At 40.2% G+C, this 22,564-nt stretch overlaps 1 protein-coding gene across 4 annotated transcripts; it reads left to right on the forward strand.

Annotated features, from left to right (window-relative positions):
* The first annotated feature begins 870 nt into the window (after positions 1-870).
* Positions 871-20,595, forward strand: LOC122836552 (synaptopodin). 4 transcript variants are annotated; one of them, XM_044126153.1, is made up of 5 exons: positions 954-1,056; positions 5,506-6,518; positions 13,049-14,923; positions 15,035-15,114; positions 16,865-20,595. In XM_044126153.1, exons 2-5 carry the CDS (start codon positions 6,356-6,358, stop codon positions 18,164-18,166), a joined length of 3,420 nt encoding a protein of 1,139 aa, XP_043982088.1. In that variant the 5' UTR covers positions 954-1,056; positions 5,506-6,355; the 3' UTR covers positions 18,167-20,595. The 4 variants fall into 4 exon arrangements, with proteins under 4 accessions (XP_043982086.1, XP_043982088.1, XP_043982087.1 ...); XM_044126151.1 differs by lacking the exon at positions 954-1,056 and adding an exon at positions 871-945 and having other exon boundaries at positions 13,049-15,114; XM_044126152.1 differs by having other exon boundaries at positions 955-1,056; positions 13,049-15,114.
* Positions 20,596-22,564: the final 1,969 nt, after the last annotated feature.

A 22,564-nucleotide genomic window follows, 5' to 3' on the forward strand; every position in this document is an offset into this window, starting at 1 on the left:
CTCTACTCTACCCAACTCAACACTATTTGACACTATTTTAACTATGTTTACCTCAGTTAACATTAAATCATCTGCAAGACCCATCTCTGTTAGGATTTCACCCGCTGGGTGTATTGCCACCTAACTCATTCATCCAGGACCTCCTGCCTGCTTCTCATTGAAAATGAAATGAATATGAGTTGGTGATGCTTTCCATGTGAAAAGCTCGTCATGTTTTCAGGGGAGCCCATGTGTGATAAACATGCTTCCTTTGGTGCAGGCTGATGTTTTGATGTGCAAAGCTGACCTGCTGTGCTTACTGTGCAGCTTTGTGTGCAGCTTTCACTCTCAATATTCAACATGTCAAAATTACAAAGACGTGCCGGAACATATATTATTTAGCTATTAATAACTGACAGGTTACCTTCAAATACAAAGATCTGAAATTTAAAGTTAGTGGCTTCAAAGGCTTTTTCTTTGATGTTTCTTAAGAGGACATGATTTTCTGTAATTGGAGTTCTTTGAAAGTATGTAAGAGCTGAATCAATGCATCTTATGGGTTTATGAAAAATCTGGTCTTTTCTTTAACTTTAAAGACGTCTCTGCCCAATGTAAATGGCAGGAATATGGTCAAGAAAGGAAAAGAACTGGGTAGAACAGAGTGGGCCCCACTGGCCCCTCACCATCCGTCTGCTGAATATGAAAATATATTATACCATAATGTGTTCAGTATGCAGGCTTGAAGGAAACCATATGAATAAGTTCCAGACAAAGAGTCTTCTGTGTTCCAGCTGACCCCCTCCACCCCTATCTTTCGTCTGCTTCAAGTGAGGGAGAGAGAGCGCAACATACACAGAGTGAGAGAGAGCAGAGAGGTAAAAGGGGGAGGTGTGTGCAGTCATAGGAGCTGAAAAGAGAAGCACACACCCCTCGCTGCCTCACACTGCCAGACCCACCGGAGTACAGGTGAGCAGCATGACCAGAGAGCTCTGAATCCAGGGATTTTATTTGTCGCTGCGAAACCGTGACTGCTACAGACTAAAGTCACCTGCTGCCTAGCTTATTTATCTGAACGGGGTAAGATGCGATCTTTGCTCGGAGAAGCAAGGGGAGGGGAGGGTGTGATTAAGGGGAATGCAATGAACAGGGAGGAAGAGGAGGGAAACTTTGAAAGTCTTTGTCTGAGTAGATGACAAACATCTGTGGTTGCTGCTTTGCACCGTGTGCAGGCTGCAGGCTTGAAGGGGGGGTTGAATGGCTACATTAGCACTAATATTCAAAGCTATTGTCCTGACTGTGTAGACCCTGCTGTGCAGCTAAGTTATAGACTGGAGCTGAAGTGTGTAACTTTAGTGGGTGTATCCAATTAAAGACCTGGCTGGAGACTGCATTTACTTGTTCATATCTGTAATTGTTTCCTGTTAACGCCGCAGGTGAGGGTTATTAGATGCTTTACAGGGGAGCAACAGGAGTCTAGTTCTGCTATATGCAGTACATATCTATGAACCTATAAAACTTCTTTTGTACATATTGCTTTATGTCACTTTCAAATAATAGAAATCTGCTTTGACAAACATTGTAATGGAAAAATCACTGCAATAGGTTCCTGTAGCACTGGTAACATACGCAGTAGGTTTATTTAAAATGTGGAAATGTTTGACCGCCGTAACGACTTACAGGTTTCAGAAGTTGACTCAAATTGTTTTAGAAAGCTCCTCCTTCCTGGCACAGATTTATGCACACCTCCTTTAAGCACTTATCTTTTGTCCTTTGAACTTCTCCATCTGTGATTATGGGAGCAGGTTGACCTGGCTCACAAAGTTGAGACGGCTCTACAAGCTCTTTCAAGGCGTAATTTATCACGACACTCTCAGTAATACCAAGAACAGAGGAGACAAATACAAAGAGCCACTTCAGAAATTCATCAGAGACATTGCTTTGCAATGTTTTACCTGTGTCACTCAGCAAGCTGCACAAGCTGGGGCCCGTTTGCCATCACAGCCTCCTGAAACTGTGGAATTATGAGCCAGGAATGCCCATTTCAGAGCACTGCCCAAAATCATTTCACAGTGCTTCCAGGGCTCTTGAATGGCTCTTTTGTCTCATGAAGAGAGAGAAGGAGCAAAGGGCCCTGCTAAAACCCTTTAGCATTTACAGCTGAGTGATTTGTGCATGCCAAAGTGTAAAAGATCCAAGCAAAGGGCAAGAAATAACAGACACACAGGAGTTGTGCCCCCAAGGAGTCCGATCATAAAGACATAAAGCCAGAGCTGTGATGAGCTGCCTCAATGTAACCCCTGTAATTTATACTGTTACACTTTTAGGGTCTTACAGTTGGCTGGGAATGAAAGCTCACCTGACATCCAGACATTTCACATACCTTAACACATGTGCAACCACAGTCTTTGATGATGTACAGATGCCATACCTGAGGGGGGGGGGGGGGGGGAACATGCAGGGGTTGAGTTATGAGGTGGCTAACTGCAAGTTGTCTACTGATGGGAATCTGTAATAAATGTACAATATGAGGAAAGTAGGGGATAAGTGATTACAGTTTCTGCAGCTGCCAGGACAGTTTCCTTTGTGTCCTCACATGCTGCAGAGAGCTGTGGCTTTGGTGTCATCAAATAACCCATCATGTTTTGATGACAAATAGGAGCTCTGAGATCACAGCTGGAGTGGCCCGCATACTAAACTGTTAACTACATTGTGATTATGAGAGTAGTATGGTAGGTAGCAGAGCAGAGCTGAAAAATGACTTTCCAGTGACACTGTGTACCTACCGCTGGCAAAAGTAAGCCAGCAGGGTATTGAAAAACATACAGTGGCTGGCAAATATTTTTCAAAACCTTCAAGTTACAAGTACAAACTTCAATACATTTTGTTGGGATTTATAAGCATGAATAGTTCATTATTTTTAAGTGGACGGAAGAGAAAACATTTTCAGCTTTGTTTACAAGTAAAATTCTGAAAAATGTGGTGTGCATTTGTAGCCACACCCCTATCATTCTGATGCTCCTAAATAAATTCCAATCCCATATTTAGAAAAGACACAGTGTTCTGTGAAAACATAAGAGGTTTTGTAGAAAACATCAGGGAACAAACAGCATCTCAAAGGCCAGTGGACACAGATGGCAAAGTCATTTTTACAATGGTCTTGTCAAAGGCCAGATATAGCAACAATAGAGAATGTGTGCCAAGACTCGAAAATTTGAAAGCCACTGTGTTTTTTTAAACTTCAAGGTACCTGTAATTGGAAGCAGAGCACTAATGGGTAAGTTTCAACTTCTGCAGATCGGGCATGAAAGTCAAGATGAAAGCTAAAGAGTTAGATGTCAACAGATAGTCTGGAGTAAATTTAGTCCCCAAAGCTGCAGAGAAATAAGCAGAGACTATTAAAAGCCTTGCAGCAGATGTAGGTTTCAGTGGTCCATATGTCAGTGCTTTGTTTCCTTAAATGGAGTCAAGTGTGCATCTCTGCTGCTGTCATTTTGGAGCGTCCTACATCTGCATTCTGTCTGACAGTAAAAAAAACATTTTCATCCCGTATCAAAGATGGCAATCTGTACATATTCTAGTCATTCTGGTGATGCGGTGAGCGGACAAGACCTCAACATGTGCTCGCCTCTCTTCCCTGTGATTACAGTAAACATAAATTCTGGCTCGACAAAAGACGACTTTTACTGAGGAAAAGCGTCATAAGCTTGTCGCTGAAGAATCATGTGAAAAGGCAACAAATGAGATGCAGAGTGAGCCAAATGTGGTTCGCACATCTGGGAGATTCAAAGAGCTATTGTCAGAGCGTCTAAACAATGCCAGCCTTCATCTCGGCTCACTTGTCAGGATCACGCCAGTTAGAAGCAGTGTGGAGGATTTCAGCTTCCTTGCAGCAGGGAGGTGGGGATATGTTGTGTTTGGGATGACTGTGAGCAGGCTTTGACTCAGCTGTAGTTTCATTGGGTGTCAAAACATTAAGGATGAAACGAAGCTAGGGTGCTCATACACCTTTGAAAAAGATGAAAGGCAGGATGGTTGCTGTGTCTGCGAGGAAATTCATAACTATGTGCGCTGCTGTTTGCACCGGCCTCCGACTCCTCTGTGACATAGAAGGGAGTCACTATCAAAAACAAATGGAGCCCCGATCAGCTCCAAGGAGAGGCAAGTCAGATCAAGGAATTGGAAGTGTAAACTCCGGTTTATCATTACAATCACTGCCGGCGGCTTTTATTAACTTTAGGGGAGGAACATAATGCTGCTGACTTAATAAAATGCTTTATAGAATCATCTCTGTGTAGTCATTTTATCCTGGTTAGAAGTTTTAAAAACTGGCACATATCACATCACATACCCTGAGGCAGAAGTGATGATACTTTAACAGATTCATAGCAGGCCCGAATGAATTGTCGCTTTCCATCTTTGGAGATATTAAAGAGCTGATCACATTTTAAAAATGCAGTACTTTCTCTTTTAACCTTTACCCTGCAGAAAATAGATGGATTTAAAAAAAAACAATTCAACCTTAAGGACAAAACATAATACTTTTCTTCAGCCACCAGAGCAGAATTAAAGTTAACATGAACCAAGAAAACTTTAGCAGAACCATAGTATGCAAAATTCACATCCATTTCAGGCCTCAGCTGCTTCTAAAAACATCCATGTGCTTAAAGAGACACCCCTCGTTTTATGACAAGAGGTTATTGTTAAATTTGTTGGGTCACTGCGCTGTTACATAGCAACCCCAGCCCCAGTTCAATCGGCGCACCAGCACATTTGATCAGCTGGTTTGGCGTTGTCCGTACAGTACAAAAGCTGCTGGAAAACAGTTTGGTTGTTGACTTGCCATTCAGAAAACACTTACTGCATTCTTGTTTGTTGTGCAGGAGGCTCCATTACTGGTTTTCAAAGATGTATGGTTTAATAATTCCGCATCTGTTTGCAGCCATGTTCAAGTACGAGTGTAATCGTTGATTTGTGTGGCGTGGCCAGCAGCAGCTTATTTGGACTTAAAGAGACAAGAGGCACTAAACTACAGCTAATCCTGAAAGGAACTAAAACTGAGACTAAAATATTATAATCAAAAAATGATTTTCAGCAAATGATGAACATGTTTGTAGAGCTCAAAGACCTATTCTTATTTGTTTAAGGAAGCATAGTATACACTTTTAATAAAATCCACCACTGTAAATAGCTTTGTTCATTTCCTATCAAATCTAATCAGTTTTCTTCTCCCTGCTTAAAAGAAATCATTTTCACAGCATCATCTCCATATTTTACAGCAGTGATAATGCTTTCAGGGTGAAGTGCAGTTATTTTTCATACTTTCATTTATAAGCAATCGTAAACCTCACATTGTTACACACATTCCACTGCATTAGTGATCTATTATGTAAAATCCATATAACATTGCAAAATTTAAGGTTGCAATGTTAAAAAGTTATAGGGATGTGACCACATTTGCAACACTTTTTTTTTATTTCTTTTGCATTTTACACCTGTCTTTAATAAGCCTGTTTTTCTTCTTTGCAGGGCAGTAATTGAACCTGGATGTTGCCTAAATTAAGCACAGAGATCAACTAGGAATGCTAGTTTCAATAAGCCTAAAGCAGTTTGGATTTATTTTCTGTACGAGTCAAAACCAAAGCCTTTAACCAAAGAGGACATTGCTGATCCAGTTTGGTATTTACCAAAACAAGAAAAACAGAAATAAACTTTCCTGCCCCATAAACTGTGTCTGCCTTTAAAGGATGAGAAACAAACGCAAAGCAGCTCCTGCTAAATACTTTGGGAGACGAAAAGCAAAACAGCCTCTGGAATGACCTTTCCAAAGTGAAATGTTTTTTTTCTCGCATGCACCTTAAACAGGAGGAAGTTCCATATACATAGTTTCCCCTCACGTCACCGTAGACTTATGATCTTCAAGATAAAGAGCAGATCCCTTTCTTGGAAGGCAAAGTAATCTGTGGGTTGCAGACTGAGACGCAAACAAAAAAAGCATGTTCTGCCGACCAAAATAGAGGAGGAAAGGAAAGAGAAAAATCTGGGAAGGGGGAAAAACTGGGGAGTTTCATTGCCCTCTGCTCCAGATTTTTTGTTGCTGTTTTTCCAACGGGAATTCTTCCAAAGGACGTTGGAGCTGACCCTCTGGGAGGTCCAATTAGACTGAGATAAACACTTCATGAAGGAACAAAGTAAGAGTAAACTCTTTACGGCAAATTTCAACTGACTGCTTGGGGAAGGAACACGGCTGCTGTAGGAGTCATGCCTGGAAGAAGAAACCTGGAGTGCTGAAGTGCCGCTTTACATTTTCAGTTTTTAGGTGATTAAACACTGCTTTTGAAGAAAGGATACAGGCGTAGGGATCTGATTCTGGATAAAGATGGAGAAAGGCCATACATCTATCAGGAGAGGGGTGAGCTGGAGTCCAGGAGGACTGAGAAAACCTGTCGAGTCAAAGCAAGAAATTCAGCCCACTGAGACCGAATACAACACATCCTGGGAGAAGACGGGATTTAGCAAACAGCATATCAGCCGCAAAACAAGTAAGAGTTTGTTTTATTTGGCATTTTGTGGATTTATTTGGATGTGAAAGAAAAAGTAAAAGCAAAAGCAAAAGCTTTCAGCGCAAAAATACAGATGGCTGTAGTGTTCCCAAAGATTTGTCTGATACTTTAATGTGCTAGGGTGTGTGGACTGACTTGAGAATAAATCTTGCTTAAAAAGACAGGGACTGCCAACTTGTGGAGCAAAAAAAAAGTCCAGGCTTGTCAATGCAACCTGACACACACACAAAAAAGCTGTGTGAAACATCTGCTCCTGGGAAAGCAAAATTGGAAAGACAATCATAGACAACATGTCTTAATATTCATCTCAGAAGCTGGCAATCGTGGGATAAACATTGTGGGAAAAGTCACTTGGACCTTTACATTTGTCTCCTTCTATCTCTTCCAACAAACAACAAAACAATATCAAAAGTTGCCTCACTGACATCACAATCAGTCTGTGGAAAACACAGCATCATATCAATAAAAATAACTTCCTGTGGGCAGTGGCAATGCTTTCAGACATACTATTCAGGCTGAGTAATTGGTCATTGTGTATTATAATGAAAATGTCACAGTCAAAAGCTGTCTTATCTAGATGTAAAAGCTCTGTGCCACCAACACCCTTCCAATCACTCATTACCTAGCAATTAGTTTTCACAGGTCACTGAGGGCAACACAAAGAAGCTGATAAAAACTCACTACTTGTCTGTTTTTAAAGAGTGAATGCATGAAGTTAAAGGTAAAAATAAAGAAAAGGGAAACAGAATTTGTCCCCTGATGTTAGTATTTGATTTGTCTAACAAACGCTTCCAGAAGAACTCATGACAGACCCACTGTGTCATGTCACAAACTACAATCAATTTTAATTGGGATTTCAGACCAACATAATGTCGTGCATGACTGTGAAGTGGAAGGAAAACAATACAAGTTCTTCCAAAAACTTTTGCAATTAAGATATGGGTGACATGTAACTGTATCCTCCCCATTACTCTGATACCCTTAGATAAAATATAGGTGGTTGCCCACTTATTAAATAGAGTAAACATCTGTCTGATTGACTCACACTATAAATCAGCTTTCTGTGAAGTTTTGTGACCAAACATCATGAAGACCAAGGATCACAGTGAACAGGTCGTTACGGAAAAGTTTAAAACGGTGGTGGGTCATGATAGAAAACATATTCTTTTTATTGGACTTCACAGGAAGCACTATTCATATCAGTCATCTGAAAACCAAAAAGGAAGGTAAAACATTCCCTAGCAATCCACCTAAACTGATAAACTGGACAAAAAATGCCCAGAGAAGTTGTCTAGAGATTCTTGATACCTGCGAATGAGCTGTAAAGAAGACTAGGAATTGTTTAATAGCCATGGATGCCACAAATCTGGCAAGAATGACAAAAAGAAAGCTACTGTTTGAAGAAAATCCTAGATGCCAAAAGTCATGGACACAACAAACACATGGAAATAAGTACCACTTTGAAACCAAAATTGAACGTTTTGGCCAAACACTATGCATGTCAGGAAAAATCTTCCATGTGTAATTTTAACTTGGAAATAAGATATTTTGTAGTATTTTGCCTTAGTTATGTTCTGAGTTTAGTAACCCAGTCTATTGACTGAGCTATGGCCCTCAATGGTTTTAATAGAAAGACGTATGTCAAGTAGTGGTGGTCCAGCATTGATTAACATGTCAAGTAACTATGATTTATGGCCCTCATAAAGATATAGTTTTATAATTTTAACACATATGTGATTTTTAGGATCTGATTTTCAGCTCAGATAGGAGACTAATAACTACTAATCATACTCTGCACAGAACAAGAGGTCTTTGTTGAAAGAAAAACTTAAGGTGAACTGTTTAAAATTTGACGCCAGACATGTAGGGAACACAGCAAATATGTCCAAGGAGGAACTCTGGTCAGAAAAAATACCTAAAATACCTTCAACTGTGAGCCCAAAAGGGTAAAATGCTATATGTGGAAAAAAAACTAACACTATGCATCACTTTGAACAAAGTAGTGACGCATAGTGGTGTCAGCATTATTTTGTCACCACTATGGGTGACAAAATTTGAGGTTCTCCTGTATTTGAGGTTCTCCTCAAATACAGGAGAACCTGTTTGAAGCAATAAACTCAACTTCTTCCAGGAAAATGACTAAAAATGCAACAATAGCTACAATGAATAGTTTAGATCAAATATTTAACTAGATCAGTCAAAGTAAAAATCTACTTGAAAACAAATCATCCCAGATATTGCTACTTTGAAAGGTGGAATGAACAAACACCGTTGATTCTAAGATGTGAAAAGACGATAGAAACATACACAAAAAGTTGGCCACATGTGGTCAGAGCAGAAAACAAAAAGAACAATTGAGTTCTGTTTCAAAATGTCTCAGAAACATGTAACATTTTCTTTCCACTTTACATTTATTGGTCTATTGGACAAAACCCCAGTGAAATGCAGTTTGTATTCAAAGAAATTTGAAACATTTAAAAGGGTACAAATGCTTTTGCATGGCTCCGTATAAAAACCACTGAGAGTTTAGGTCTCGGTCAGTCTGGTGGGATACATGGCCCCTCTGTTAATCCCCTGTCTTTCCATACCATTTCACATATCACCCACGGGCTCCTGGGCTGTCATCCCATTCTCCTCCCAGCCATCAACCATAAGAAAGATAACATCCGACAGGGTAATCTGACCTTTGATACACAAATGTGGGGTTGGCCCCCTCGATTCAAATTCTGCTGCTGTAAGGGGAAGTCTTCTTGTGTGCTCCACCCCTCGCAGGGGCAGGGGGAAATGGAGAAGAGATAGAAAATGTTTAGGGGTGGAGGTGATGGAGACATGAGGGGAGGGCAATATGATGCAGGGCTCCTTATATCAAGACAGGAAATTCCAGTCCTGCTTTTGCAGGTTGGAGCTCAGGGCTGCTGCAGTTCAAAGAGGGCAGACATTTGGTCTGAGGGAATGCTCAGTGAACACACATGGCATATCCCGACTGATGTGGAGGGCAGCAGGGGTCAGGTGCTGTAGCTGTGGAGGCTCACTGGTCTAATCCATGTAAACATAAGCTGAGGTATCTCTGGGTTGCACTTCAAAGATTGCAACAAAGGTTCAGAGGCTCCCTAGCCATCACAGGACATTTCAGGGATAAGCTGCTCAATACTTACCATTGACAAGACACTTCTCCAAAGCTGTCACAACAAAGATGAATCTCTCTGCAAAAAGCGGCTGCTGAAATGTAAACACTCTCCCAACAGAAGCGATGGACTTCACTCTCACAGGTGTCTCTGTTTTATTATTTAGTGAAAAGCATACGTGAATAAGTGCTACACATTTGGGAAAAAATTAAACCAAAGTGGAGGTAGAGTGAGAGACAGAGTAGCCTCCAGCTACAAGCCCTCCCTCCTTCTCTTCCCTTCCCTGCCCTCTTTCCCTCTGCCTCCCTGCCTGTCTGTGTCCTGCTGGACTGCAGAGAAAAAGAAATCCGATCTTGTGTCTTGCTCCAGAAAAAAAAAAAAGAAAAGAAAAGTGAGGTGGGGGTGAGGGTGTCAAGCCATCAGACGCAGTTATAATTGTAAACTCTGGTGGAAGTACTACATGACAGCGGAGGTCTGAGATTTGACATGAAAAAGGTAAGAGGGGTTAGGCGCTGATGTGGATCAGATGTAGAACAGAACGGGAAACTCTCAGGGAACTTGTGAGGATGTGCCGTGGTTTGAATCCTAACAGAGGAGCAGTTGTGACGGATTTGTGAGGAAAGGTAACTTGTCTGGCTATGTGTTGAATGTGCTACTCTGTCTGCAAACTTTACAGAATGTTTTTCATGTAATTGACTGAATTCTGCAGGGTTTCTTGCACATTTGGGTAATTGTGTGACCTATACTGCTTAAACTTACCTTTGTATTTCCTCTTAGTTAATGTTTGTTCATAGACACGTAGAAAAGAGGAATTTAACTATAAGAAAAACCTGTAGGATTCAGTTGCATCAATTTGGTCCAAATGGGCTTGGCACCTGCACATTGCTTGATAACCAATCCTATATATATATATATATATATATATATATATATATAGGTGTGTGTGTGTCCATGTGTATGTTTTAGTAAGCCTATGACAATAATTTTAATCTGAATAATTGTTTTAGATCTCTGTCCAGAAATATGTAGCTTCAATTCATGGTGCATTTTTAAAAAAAACCTTTATAAAAGCAAACTGGGAGAGTTAAACCCACCAGTAAGAGCAGACGAAAAGAAAGAAAGAAAGAAAGAAAAAAAGAAAGAAAGAAAGAAAGAAAGAAAGAAAAAGAAGAAAGAAAGAAAGTGTATCTCATGATATTTGTTTTTTTGTGGACACAATGTGATAAGGTGCTATTGTATATGCCAGAAAAAGCCACATGTAGAATCTAATCATCATAGCACATTTACAAGGGATTGATTTACACCCAATTATTGTGGCTGGCGCTAGATTATGTCAAATATTGTAGTTGTCAGAATCCATGAGACTTTTTTCTGAGAAAAGTCCTGAAAACTACTTTAAATATTCTCCACCACTCAGATTATTATGACATAGTTGAATGATGCACCAGATGTATCTCCATGACAACCCATTCATTACTGTGTTCACTAAAGAGTTTCTTTTTCCTGGAGTGCAATTTGTTATATAAAAGGCAAAAAAAAGAGCCTGGATCAAGTTTTTATTACTTCTTTGATGTAGTTACCATGTTTAAAATAGGAACTCTTGATTGTATAGCATGTTTATAGACAGCAGTCTCAGAAAATCATTTTTGGTAGCTGTAGATTGTAAAAGTGGTCTATTAAGGGTTTGAGCTCCAGGATTGCACAAATTAGCTACAGAGAGAAACCAAAGGCATGCTGGAAGCGCAGGCGGGGAGTTTTCTCAGCCGTGGAGGAATGCTCAGGGAGGGACGACTGCAAATGGCAGAGGAAATGGTTCCACTGCCTAGAAAATAAAGCTTTTAAGCTCAAACAACACAGTTTATTTTACAACAAAGACAATTAGGATCAAAGCTGCTGAACTTACAGGGAAAAAGGTTGTCAGACTCTACTTTTGCTGCAGCAGCAAAATGCTGCCCTACATGGGTTTTTTTTTTCAGAACTTTATTACACAACAAGTTTTGCCTCTTCATTAACATTTTTGTTTCATATGTGTCTCAGCCTTTGTCTATTAGCTCACTGTCTAGAGCAGCAGACTGCTGAGTCAAATGTCCACAAAGCCCTATTTTTCTCACCCCATCAGTTAGAATCAAAAGCAAAGCAAACAACAATCTAAACCATGTGACGTTAAAAGAATTGTGGGTTTTAAAGAGAAAATTAAAACCTAGATTCATAAAAAAACATTACACATGCTGCCCTTTTTTGTTTGAAAATAAAAACCTTTCTAACATTTGTGTTGTTATCCTTGGGGAGGTATCTCTGTATAGCAGCGGGTCTCAACCTTTTTTGTAAAAGTTTATATGTACATCCATACTGACTTCCTCTAAATTGTGCATTTGAACATTTCCTAGCACTTACGTCATAAATACGCTTTGCTTTTGTTATTAGTTAGCCTGTCAATAAAAAATATCTTGGGATCATATACTTGTTGATTGGTGATCCCAAATATAGGAGCAAGTTAATGAAGGCAGTTTCAGCTTGCAATAACATCTTTCCTCAGAAATTTGGAAGTTTCAACTTAAAGATCTAACAGAAAGATCCTGTTATATACGAATTTTCAATTGGAAACTACATATACCCTGGATATACATAAAATCCAATATGTCTCTGTTAAAACAAAAAAATCTAAAACTAAAGAATTAACTGCACACCGGATCGTTAGTATATTTTTAAATGTTCACACACACAATTAAACGTCTGCAATAAATATGCATGTACAATATTTGAAAGCATAAAATGCTAGTGTTATTAGCTTGTATTGCTAAACATAGTTAGGCTGGTCACAAAGAAGGTCCATAAGAAAATCTTGCTTGTTTTGGATGCAGTGAATGGAACACAGTTAAGTTGGGCTTAATGGGATCCCAAGATCCAAGTTGTAATTTGTTATGTTGAATTCAACATAAATTTACCACCAGCACTTGTTCCTGGTTTGCTGCCGCCCACTAAAGTTGATATGGGAAGCTCTCAAAAAAGTCTTCACTGCATTTTTCTATTGAGAAGAAAAAATAGCTTGCATTGTTTGTTATGATTTCTTTAGAGTAAGCCTAAAAGACATACCCATATATGAGTAATGGCACCAGTCGCATTGTTTGAGAACCATGACGTACTAATATAGCATTGTAATGCCAAACCTCTTAAGATTAAAACATAATAATGGATCCACAAGGAAATGTAAACAAAAAAATTTAATCAGAACTAATTATGTGTTTATCTTGTATTTAAAGAACACACAACATGCACTAGTTTTGAGTCTTTTCATTTGCCAAATTCAGCTAAGTTTAGTGGCGTTTTATAATGAATGGGGGCTAAACGCCTATGTCATTTTTTCTGTTTTTTGTGTCTCATTAGATCTGAGCAGGAGTGCCAGTTTATCGGAAAAAGAGCTGAAGGAGGCACGGCTGAAGAGTCACATCATTGCTGCTCAGCTCACCATCCCCTCCAACTCTGGCTCCAGCTCCAGGGGTGTGCAGCTTTTTAATCGGCGCAAGCAGAGAGTGAACGCCTTCACGCTCGAAAGCTGCGGACAAGGGTCAGAGGTGGACAAAACTGAGAATGTGAAAAGTGATTCCTTGTCCAACAAGCAAACCTGGGCAGAGAGGAGTTGTGAGGACAAGGACACAGACCTGATCTTAAATAATAATAAGTCACACTTTTTGCCAGCTGCAAGCAGCCCTTCAACTGGTGGCATAATGGATGAAGAAAATAAGAATTTTATCAAAGATGAAGACACGGGGAACTATGATATCCAGGAAAGACATTTCCTCCCTGTCAAAGAAGAGCCAGAAGAAGAGGACGACATAAAGGATAAAATTCGTGAAGTTCTAGAGGACGATGCTAGACACCAAACTCATCTGGGAAGTAATGACTCTCATCCAGCTGTGATGGCACATGTTGAAAGGAAGACAGAAACAACTGAGGGCCACCCGGAGGTTGTTCCCTCTGAAAAGCTTCTTAATGGCTGTCACAGCACCTCTGGTTCAGAGAGGATTTCCTTAGTCTCACCCTCCAAGCAGACGCCAGCCTTCCTCAACAGAACGGCTCGACCTTTCTTCTCACCACCAACTGTCCTCTCTCCAGATTCAGTCAATCCTGCTATAGACATCCCACCTCCCCCATCTTATGCTACTCCTCCTCTCCCTTCTTCCACTCAACCTGTCACATTCTCTCCTCCACCTCCACCACCATCATATCCAACACCTCCTCTGCCGGCCTTCACAAACCGACCTCCACAGACGTTCTACTCTAGTCCACTTCCAATGTCTCCTCCCATGTCCCCTCCATGCCCTTCGCCAACCAACCTTCCTGTTTCCCAGCACCCACCTGCACCCCACTGTGGCCCTCTGACATCTCCAAAGCCTTCCACCTTTGTTCCACAGTCCATTGGAGAAAGGAAGCTGATAACACCAATCAAAACAGGAATACTAGAGGAAAGTGCAGCCAGAAGGGCAAACAAGAAGTCAATGTTTACATTTAAAGAGAAGCCAGTGGTTGCTCCAAACCCTGAGTTGCTCTCTCTGGTGCAAGGAGCGGATGAAAGAAAGAAACATGGACACAGATCTGTCCCTGAACCAGCACCTGAAGAGGAGTTACTGGCTTTGGGAGCAGAAGCTTCCAACTTCCTTGCGAAAGCAGAGGAAAAGACAGACGGAGCAAGAGCCCCAGAGTGGGCATCCTGTCTCAAAAGCTCAAAGACCAGACCAAGGCTAGACCACCGTCCAGAGCAGAGCCTCACAAATGTGTCAGGCAAGGGGGCTGAATTATTTGCCAAGCGTCAATCAAGGATGGAGAAATATGTTGTTGAGAATCAGAATCCAGGACAAATTAGGTCTCCCTCCCCCACAATGTCGTTACCACCATCCTGGGTTTACCCATCGAACATGCCAGGAAGGGTCAAAGCCATTGCCAAGAACTCCGAAGTGAGCGCACAGATTTCGCAAAATCTAAAGGCCCAGCAAGCCGTCAAGCAAAAGCCAAAACCAAAAGTTGCAGTACCAGAGCCAGTTCCAGAGCCACCAACTACTTTAGAAAATGGTTGCTCCAAGATAGAGATGGACCTTGCAAGACACCGTCCCTATCAGCTCAACTCTTCCCTCTTTGTCTTCAATCCAGCCAAGGACCCAATAAGCACATTACCCAGAGGAGCACCACAAGCCAAGAACCTACTCAGCAGCCAAAGTTTTTCTAGACAGACTGCTCTACCTAACACTTCACCATCTTATTATGGTAGTATGTCACCTCAATTGCCTCTCACCTCCCCAAGAGGATCGGAATACCCAGCAAATCCGGCTTCCCCACATGCGAGGATCACTTCTTCTATGTCTCCTTTTTCTCCAGAACGAGTTTCCTCCCCTCGATCTGGAGTTCAGGCACCAAAGCCAACATTTTCTGCCAAAAAGGCAGGAATTACACCACAGGTGTGGAGACCGACCATGTATCATTTTTAGATAAGACTGAATATTTCATAGATAAGGATGACATGGCTGCAATATGGAAGATAATTTAAGTGAAGCTAAAATTAACTGCACTTTGTTTAAACCCCTGACTGTTTGTGTGCCTTTTCATAATACCAGCTTTTGTAGCTGCATGAAAGAATTATTGTGATATTTAAATTTACTGTGAAACAATACCAGAGCACCGCAAATTTAAGTTGGGGATGAAATGGCCTGCAAATGATACAATTATCTAAGTCAATGCATCCTAACTCATCTGTGAAGACAGAGTATAATTGCATTTTTTCTGAGAAACAAAATCCATTCAGGAGTGATTAAGTTCAGAAAATTTAAACTGTGCTGTTTTGTAATCAATGAAAGTTTATATTCTGAAAGCAGCTCTGCACTTAAGCTTTCTAAATGTCAATTTAAAGAACATTTTGAAACATGAAAACAATCTCATGCTCTCCACTGGGTACCATAAGGATTCTGCCTTACAAAGGCATCTAACAGATGGCCTAGCATCTGGTTTGTGATCTATGATTTGTGACTCAACGCTTTTCAGAGCCATGAAAGTTGTAGCAAGAGAAATCTTTCAATGCGTTTATGTCCTCAAGCAATTTACCCAGCTTTCTGGCTTCATTTACCTAAACACGTTACATTTGGACTCTGTGCTACTTTATATCTGCATCAATTTCCGTATCTAAGCAGTTATTCTGTCTTCATTCTGCTGTGTTTCTGTCTACTTCTTTGCAAACACGTTGATTTACTGTTTTTTCCTGCTGTTTCTGCTCACTGTCTCTTATAACTGATTGTGTTCTGTGCAAAAGTGAGATGTTTCTTTTCTGATTAAATCTTCATGCTAACACTTTATAATGACTTCCTTCTGTTTTTTTCTTCCTCTCATTTCCTGATTCCACCAGCATCTCTTAACTGCTGGTTAATGTCTCTGCTCTTTCATTTTTTGCCATAGCTGGGAACATCTAAGCTACCAGAAAACTTTTTTGTCCCTATCAAATACAGGGATGAGTTAACAGAGAAAGATCTGTGCTCAATTTCATTAATGTTTGATTTGAACAGTTTTTAAACTCTTAAAGAATTAAAACATAAACATCTCAAACATCTTAAATTTATGTCTTACCGCAAAGCTCCAAACATTTGGAGTATAACCATGACATTACATGAAGATAACTTTTAGGATAAAGATACTTGCACTTTGAATTACAACATGACACCCTTCTGGCATATTATCATCCTGAATATAGATTACTAGTTCTTAATTGGCAGGGCATATGATGAACTGCAACCTTTGCTTCAGTTGAGTAACTTCATATCCCTGCAAAGGGTAACTACCTCAAGAGGACCAAATGACAGTAATCTGAGAGAGACACTAAACACTAGACCTACTTCTGCTAATGGCTAGGCTTACTGAAGAAACACTTGTACAGGGAGGGAATATTAAAAGGTGGTGTATGTGCAACTGAAGCTCCAAATGAAAACATAAATTTAAACGTATTAAAAACATTTGTACTTTTCCTCATTATTTAACCTTTGTGTTGCGTCACCATGGTCAGTTAAAGAACATGCTATAATGATCAGATCTGACACAAAAACATTGCAATTCCCATAAAAGAGAATTTGCTAATCTTAAATTTGCAATCTGAAAGATTTTGCCTTATGGATGTTTTTGTCTTTTACATGTACTAAAGCAGAACCATATGCTATGTTCCAACAGGAATCAGAGGAGTCATCCCCTGTTGAAATTACTGGTGAAACATCCATGGCAACCAGTACACCTAGCCTAACCAGACGTTTCTGCAGCCCAGCAAACCAAGCAACTAGAACATGGATCTCCAGCTCTCAAACAAGCCAGTCACCAACCACCCCCGGTGGATCTATCCGTTCTTTCACATCTCCTGTCAATTTGTCCAGTAATGCAAGATCCCAATCTTTTATGTCGAGTCAGAATAGCCAATTTTCCTCTGTTAATTCCAATTCTGCATCCAGGCCCTCCCAAGCAGCTGCAGTCACTTCTCCATGCTCTCCACCTTGGGGTTCCAGATGTCAGTCCCCAGCTGTCAGCCAGTCCTCCACTACTGCCTCCATTCCTTTTTCCAAACCCTCTGAAAACTCTAAAACCCATTATCCTATTTCTCCTCCTTGGGGTTCAAGATGCCAGTCCCCATCTGTGAGCAATAATAACAAGACCTCCTCTGCTTCGGTTTTCTCCGTGTCCAGACCCTCCATCACATCTCTCGCCACATCTACAATCTCACCTCCCTGGGGATCAAGGTGCCAATCCCCAGCAGTGAGTCAGAATACCCAATCTTCCACCTTTTCCCCTGGAGCTACATGCAGACCTTCTCAAACTCCTCCTTGGGGATCAAGATGCCAGTCACCTTCTGTAAGCCAGAATAATCAATCCTTGGCTGTCTCTGTTTCCCCATCCAGACCTCTGCAAATATTTGCAGCCACATCTCCTGTCTGCCCTCCATGGAGCCCCCGCTCCCAATCACCTGCACTTTTTCAAAGCAGCTCATCCTTTCAATCCACTAATCCTCTGCACACATCAGCCACTGCCTCCCCTCCACGACAACAAAAAGACAATCGCTGCACGTCCCAGATTGTTAACAACCTAGACTCAAAAGCAAATCACCGTCTCCTTGCAAAGAATATTATAAATGCAGCCAAACGTAAAAACAGCCCCTCCCCTGGAGCACTGAGCAGTCACGGCCTCCCCATTTCACCTGTGGGAAACTCTCAAAACGACTGGCAAAAACCACCAATTAGCCCCTTCCAGCAGAGGTCCTTGGGTGCACAGTCTCCCACCTTCACCAGCCCTCCTGTCACCCCAACTCAGAGAATCTGCTCACCTGTAAGGCTCTACAACACCCGTTCTCTGACCGACTCAGATGCCTCCGTTGAGTCCGAGGACTCGGGCCTCAGGTCGCCTGGCCTACACTCCTACAACACCTGCCCCCGTGGCTGGGGCGGCAGCCTGCGGGTCAAAAGAAGTACTGTCTCCACAGACCTGTGAGATTGTTAAACTACTGGATGTTCAATTAAAACAAAATTTCAGCATTCATAGACCTTTGTTTGACCTTGGAAGATAATTTGAGTTTAGGACTGAGTTGTTTAAATTTCAGCGACGCTAATTGTTGGACCTAAATCATAGTAAATGTTATATTAAAATAGTTTTAGGTTTCCACAGGGCTCACATTCCTTGTATGCACTGACAAGAACAAGTTTTTTATGAAACACAGTTGCTGTGGCTTGTACGCTTCTGACATACCAAAAAGTGCTCAAAAATAATCAAAGGTTTTAAATAGCCTCTACTATACTTTTAAAACAAACACACCTTCACAGTCATTACAAAATTAATTATACTGACTGGTCTGATAAAAGTCATAACAAGAGACTTCAGGTATAAAACAGGCACATCAAATTAGTAAAAACATTTAGCTTAACGGGCATTTCGCTGCTTTAGTTAAAGCATTATTGACGTTTTGTAATAGTACATTGCATGCAATGATCACATTTTATAGTTGCATTTGATTTCTTCTGTACTGGATGTTATCTTCAGGTCCCTTCATCATTTTCAATTTTTTACCATGTTTCAATCACAAACCCGCATGTGTTTTAGTACAATTTTAGGACTTTAATGATTCATGGTGGTTTCCAAATTGAAACAAAAACAAACAAACAAAAAAACCATGCATTTATATTTAGGAGTCTATGTGACTTTCTAGAATGACATTTTACTGCAACTATATTTGCGTGACTTTTGGAGAGTGTTTCTGTCTGGAGCCAATAAATGTTGCTTCTTATTTGCAAAAAGATTCAAGCTGGATTTAGAGCTTCTGTGGGCAGCAAATTTTCAGTCACATTTTCTCAGTTGGCTTTGGATCGGGACTTTGACTGAGCCTTTATTATCATGAACATCTTTAGATTGAAACCATTCTATTATAGGTCTGGTTGTGTTTATTGATGTCCTGCTGGCAGGTGATTTTCCCTATTCTGAAGTATTTTGTAGCCTTTAAATGGTCTTCTTCTCGTATGGGCCATATTTAGCTTTATGCATCTTCGTAGGAACTCAGACAAGATTCCATTTCTGCTTAGGAAAATCCCCCCCACAGGATAATGCTGCCAGCACTATGTTTCACCATGGGGTGTATTTGCATAGGTTAATGTGCAGGATTAATCTTCTGGAACACATAAGCCCTTCCATGAAGGCATAACAATTTAATTTTCTTTACACATTAATGTTTGTGGTTGTAGTGTGACAAAGGGTGAGGTCTATGAAGGCCAATGACTTGTTTAACAAGTTACTTTAAGTTTCTAAAACTTTATTTCATGATGTCCATGGTTGGTTAATTGACTAAACTACATTCTAACTTTACATAAAATCCAATGGACAATTTATACAGTGCGATAACCAGCTGACATGTACATAAGTTCTATTAAATACTGAAATAAGTGAATGTATGCTTCATAGAAGGAAGTCCAGAAAAGTGGAGTGTATTGAAAAGAAAAGACGCGGAAGTAAAGTCTAATTGAGTATGGTGAAATGCTTTAAAAACTTTCTCAGTATATTTTCTTCATGTTTCCTTTGCTATCACCAATACTTATCGTTCTTTAGTCCATATTAGTAGGATCTTTGATGTGGAACAGATTAAAATATTTGAGTCTGTTTGAAGAAGGTTTGGAGGCAAAAATGTATGTCAGACAAGTGGAGAAGGAGAAATATGATTAAAATCTATGGTGAAAAGGACAGAAGCATGTTTGAAACTGAGTTGTGGTGCGAGCGAGATCGGAAGAATGAATTATATTTCAGCTGTATATGATAGTCTCATGTACGTTTTTAGTAACTTGTAAAGTTTCTTTTTATACTTGAATGCACTTGTGATCATTTCATTGTACAGGCAAAATTGTCATTAAAAGCTTGAGTTGCTAAAACAAAAGGCAAATAAATGTCTTACTATAAAACTTCAACCAGTCCTGGTCAATGCTGCATGTTAAGATGAAGCTGGCAATTAGTTGCAAATGTAAGCGCTCCCAGAGTTATGTTTCTGCTTCAGGAAGTGTAACCCTTTCCATCTTGCCTGATCCTGCAACACAACAACAGATAACTTTTTCGTTCGCTGACTCAGGCTGAAAGGATCAGCACATTGCTAAATATTTACTCCGTGTATCTTTTGAGTGACAGGAACTTCTGCTCCTTGGTGTCCTTGCTCCTGCAGCAGGATTGAGCCTATCACTGTCATGGATAGATTTCAGCCGAGGTCACCTCTGGGCAGCCTGCACACATCCTCAAACAGATACCAAGAAAACACATCATGACCTGTTTAAGTTTTCTTATAGGTTCTATGGCTACCTGACTGTGTCACTGCATTTCCTGAATTCAACTCGTTTTATATCATAACACAATAAATAAACTGATGCACAATAAAACATCTGTTGAAAATGTGCAATTTGTTTCACTTTCTTTAAATCCATTGACAAATGCCTTTGCACACCGTGACGCACAGCACAGCAGTAGTAACTGAGAACATCCACTCATAAGAAATAAGAGGGTAAGTAGGAGTTTAAAGATGTGTTTAATCATTGGGGTGAGAACATTACGGTCTTAGCAGCAATAGTTTCCTGGTCAGATTTTTTTATATTATGTTAAAGAGGAAAGAAAACAGCATTGAACTTTACCTAGCAAATAATGTCTATCAATAAATGGAATAAAAGCCAAAGAAGCTTTGTAAACTATGTAGTTAAAAAGAAAATACTACATTAAACATGTGATTATATTAAAAGGTTTCCAAACTCTGATGTCTCTTCTTTGTACAAGCACAGCTCAAGCTTGCAATATTAGTAGAGTTATTTGGACTGATGCCAAATTGGAGATTTGCTTCCACAACACACAGCATCATATTCTGAGAAAACCCAGAACTGTCTGAAAATACCTACTAGTATATGTCAGGCACTGTAATGGAGTTTAATAATTTGGGTTTATTTTCAAGTATCAGGATTATGATAATCAGAACTGTGACTATAATAATAATAATAATAATAATAATAATAATAATAATAATAATAATAATAATAATAATAATAATAATAATAATTAAAGCTGCAAGCAGCCTCGTGCGGCCCTCGCAGCAAGCGCTGCTCCGGCTCACCGGCCACCGCTTGAGTTCAACCGCCATGAAGCTCTCGCCGTTTCCAGAGCCGGCGCCGCTGCACGCATAGCGGGAGCCGTCGCGAACCTTCCCCGCCCAATCGCCCGCCAGACGACACACGTGAATGCGTTCGGCAGCGCTCCCCGACGACTCACAAAAAATCTGGCGCAGATCGGTCCATTTACGGCGGAGATATAGCTGATGGATTAACCTAGGGGGCGCAGTGGAGTCAAATTACATTTCAAAACATTTGAGCTCTTTAAAGGTTACCACAGGTCTTACATTTCAAGTTTGGTGCCAATCGGATCATCCATGTGTGATTTAAAGACAATCGTATGAATATGGCGAGGGTCTGACATTTGCAATTTGGCCACGCCCACACTGTTCAGCCAGCATTGACAGATGTCATCTAAAAGTTGCAGGACAGCGGCCCTTGAGGACTGGAGTTTGACACCCCTGCTGTAAGAAGATGGTTGGATAAATAATTTTAATATTAAATAATATGATTTCTACAATAGCTTCCAAATCGTGTGGCCCATTAACTCAAAATCAAGGTGAAATTGTTCTACTAGAGAGTATAGATGAAGCACATTCATCTTTATTACATTTGACCCCTTTTTTATTTAAGTAATTTTGTATTTAAAAATATACTCTATATAAAAAAATTCATAAAATGTATTACCTCACATTATCATCACATTTGTTAGCTGTAATGTTCAATTACATAAAATTGGAGGACAGGATCAATTTCATTACATGTTCACTTCTTACCTGAAATATGTTAAATACAACAAATATTTACTTTAAGTGTGACAGTTTAACCTTAGTGATGTCATCATTTGACCACATGACGATTAATCACTGAAAGTTTGGTTCCTCTGAGCTCCGTCTACTGTGAAAATCACATTGAGCTTTGCCAATTCTTAATTGTAAGCTATTTTATAATGGTAACATCAACAATGTGTATCCACTGATAAGGTTGAACTGAAGAGGAGATTGTCCAAAAATAAAAACGTGAGTAATTTATGTGGTCCACTGCTGTGTGGAAAACTCTAAGAATTACTTTAAAGCCCCACACCCCACCCCCGCCTCCAGGTTCTGCGTTCTACGGCCCCTGCGTTTAATATCATAGCTCAGCGCTCCTCCTGCTCATATTTGTGACACTTATCTCAATATTAATAATTATAGTGCCGTTAAGTTTCCATTATAATTCTTAGCAACTACGGACACGTCATTCGTGGCTGTTTTCACCTTTTTGGACCAGT

The sequence above is a fragment of the Gambusia affinis genome, linkage group LG09, assembly GCF_019740435.1.
Source record: "Gambusia affinis linkage group LG09, SWU_Gaff_1.0, whole genome shotgun sequence".
Lineage (NCBI taxonomy): Eukaryota > Metazoa > Chordata > Actinopteri > Cyprinodontiformes > Poeciliidae > Gambusia > Gambusia affinis.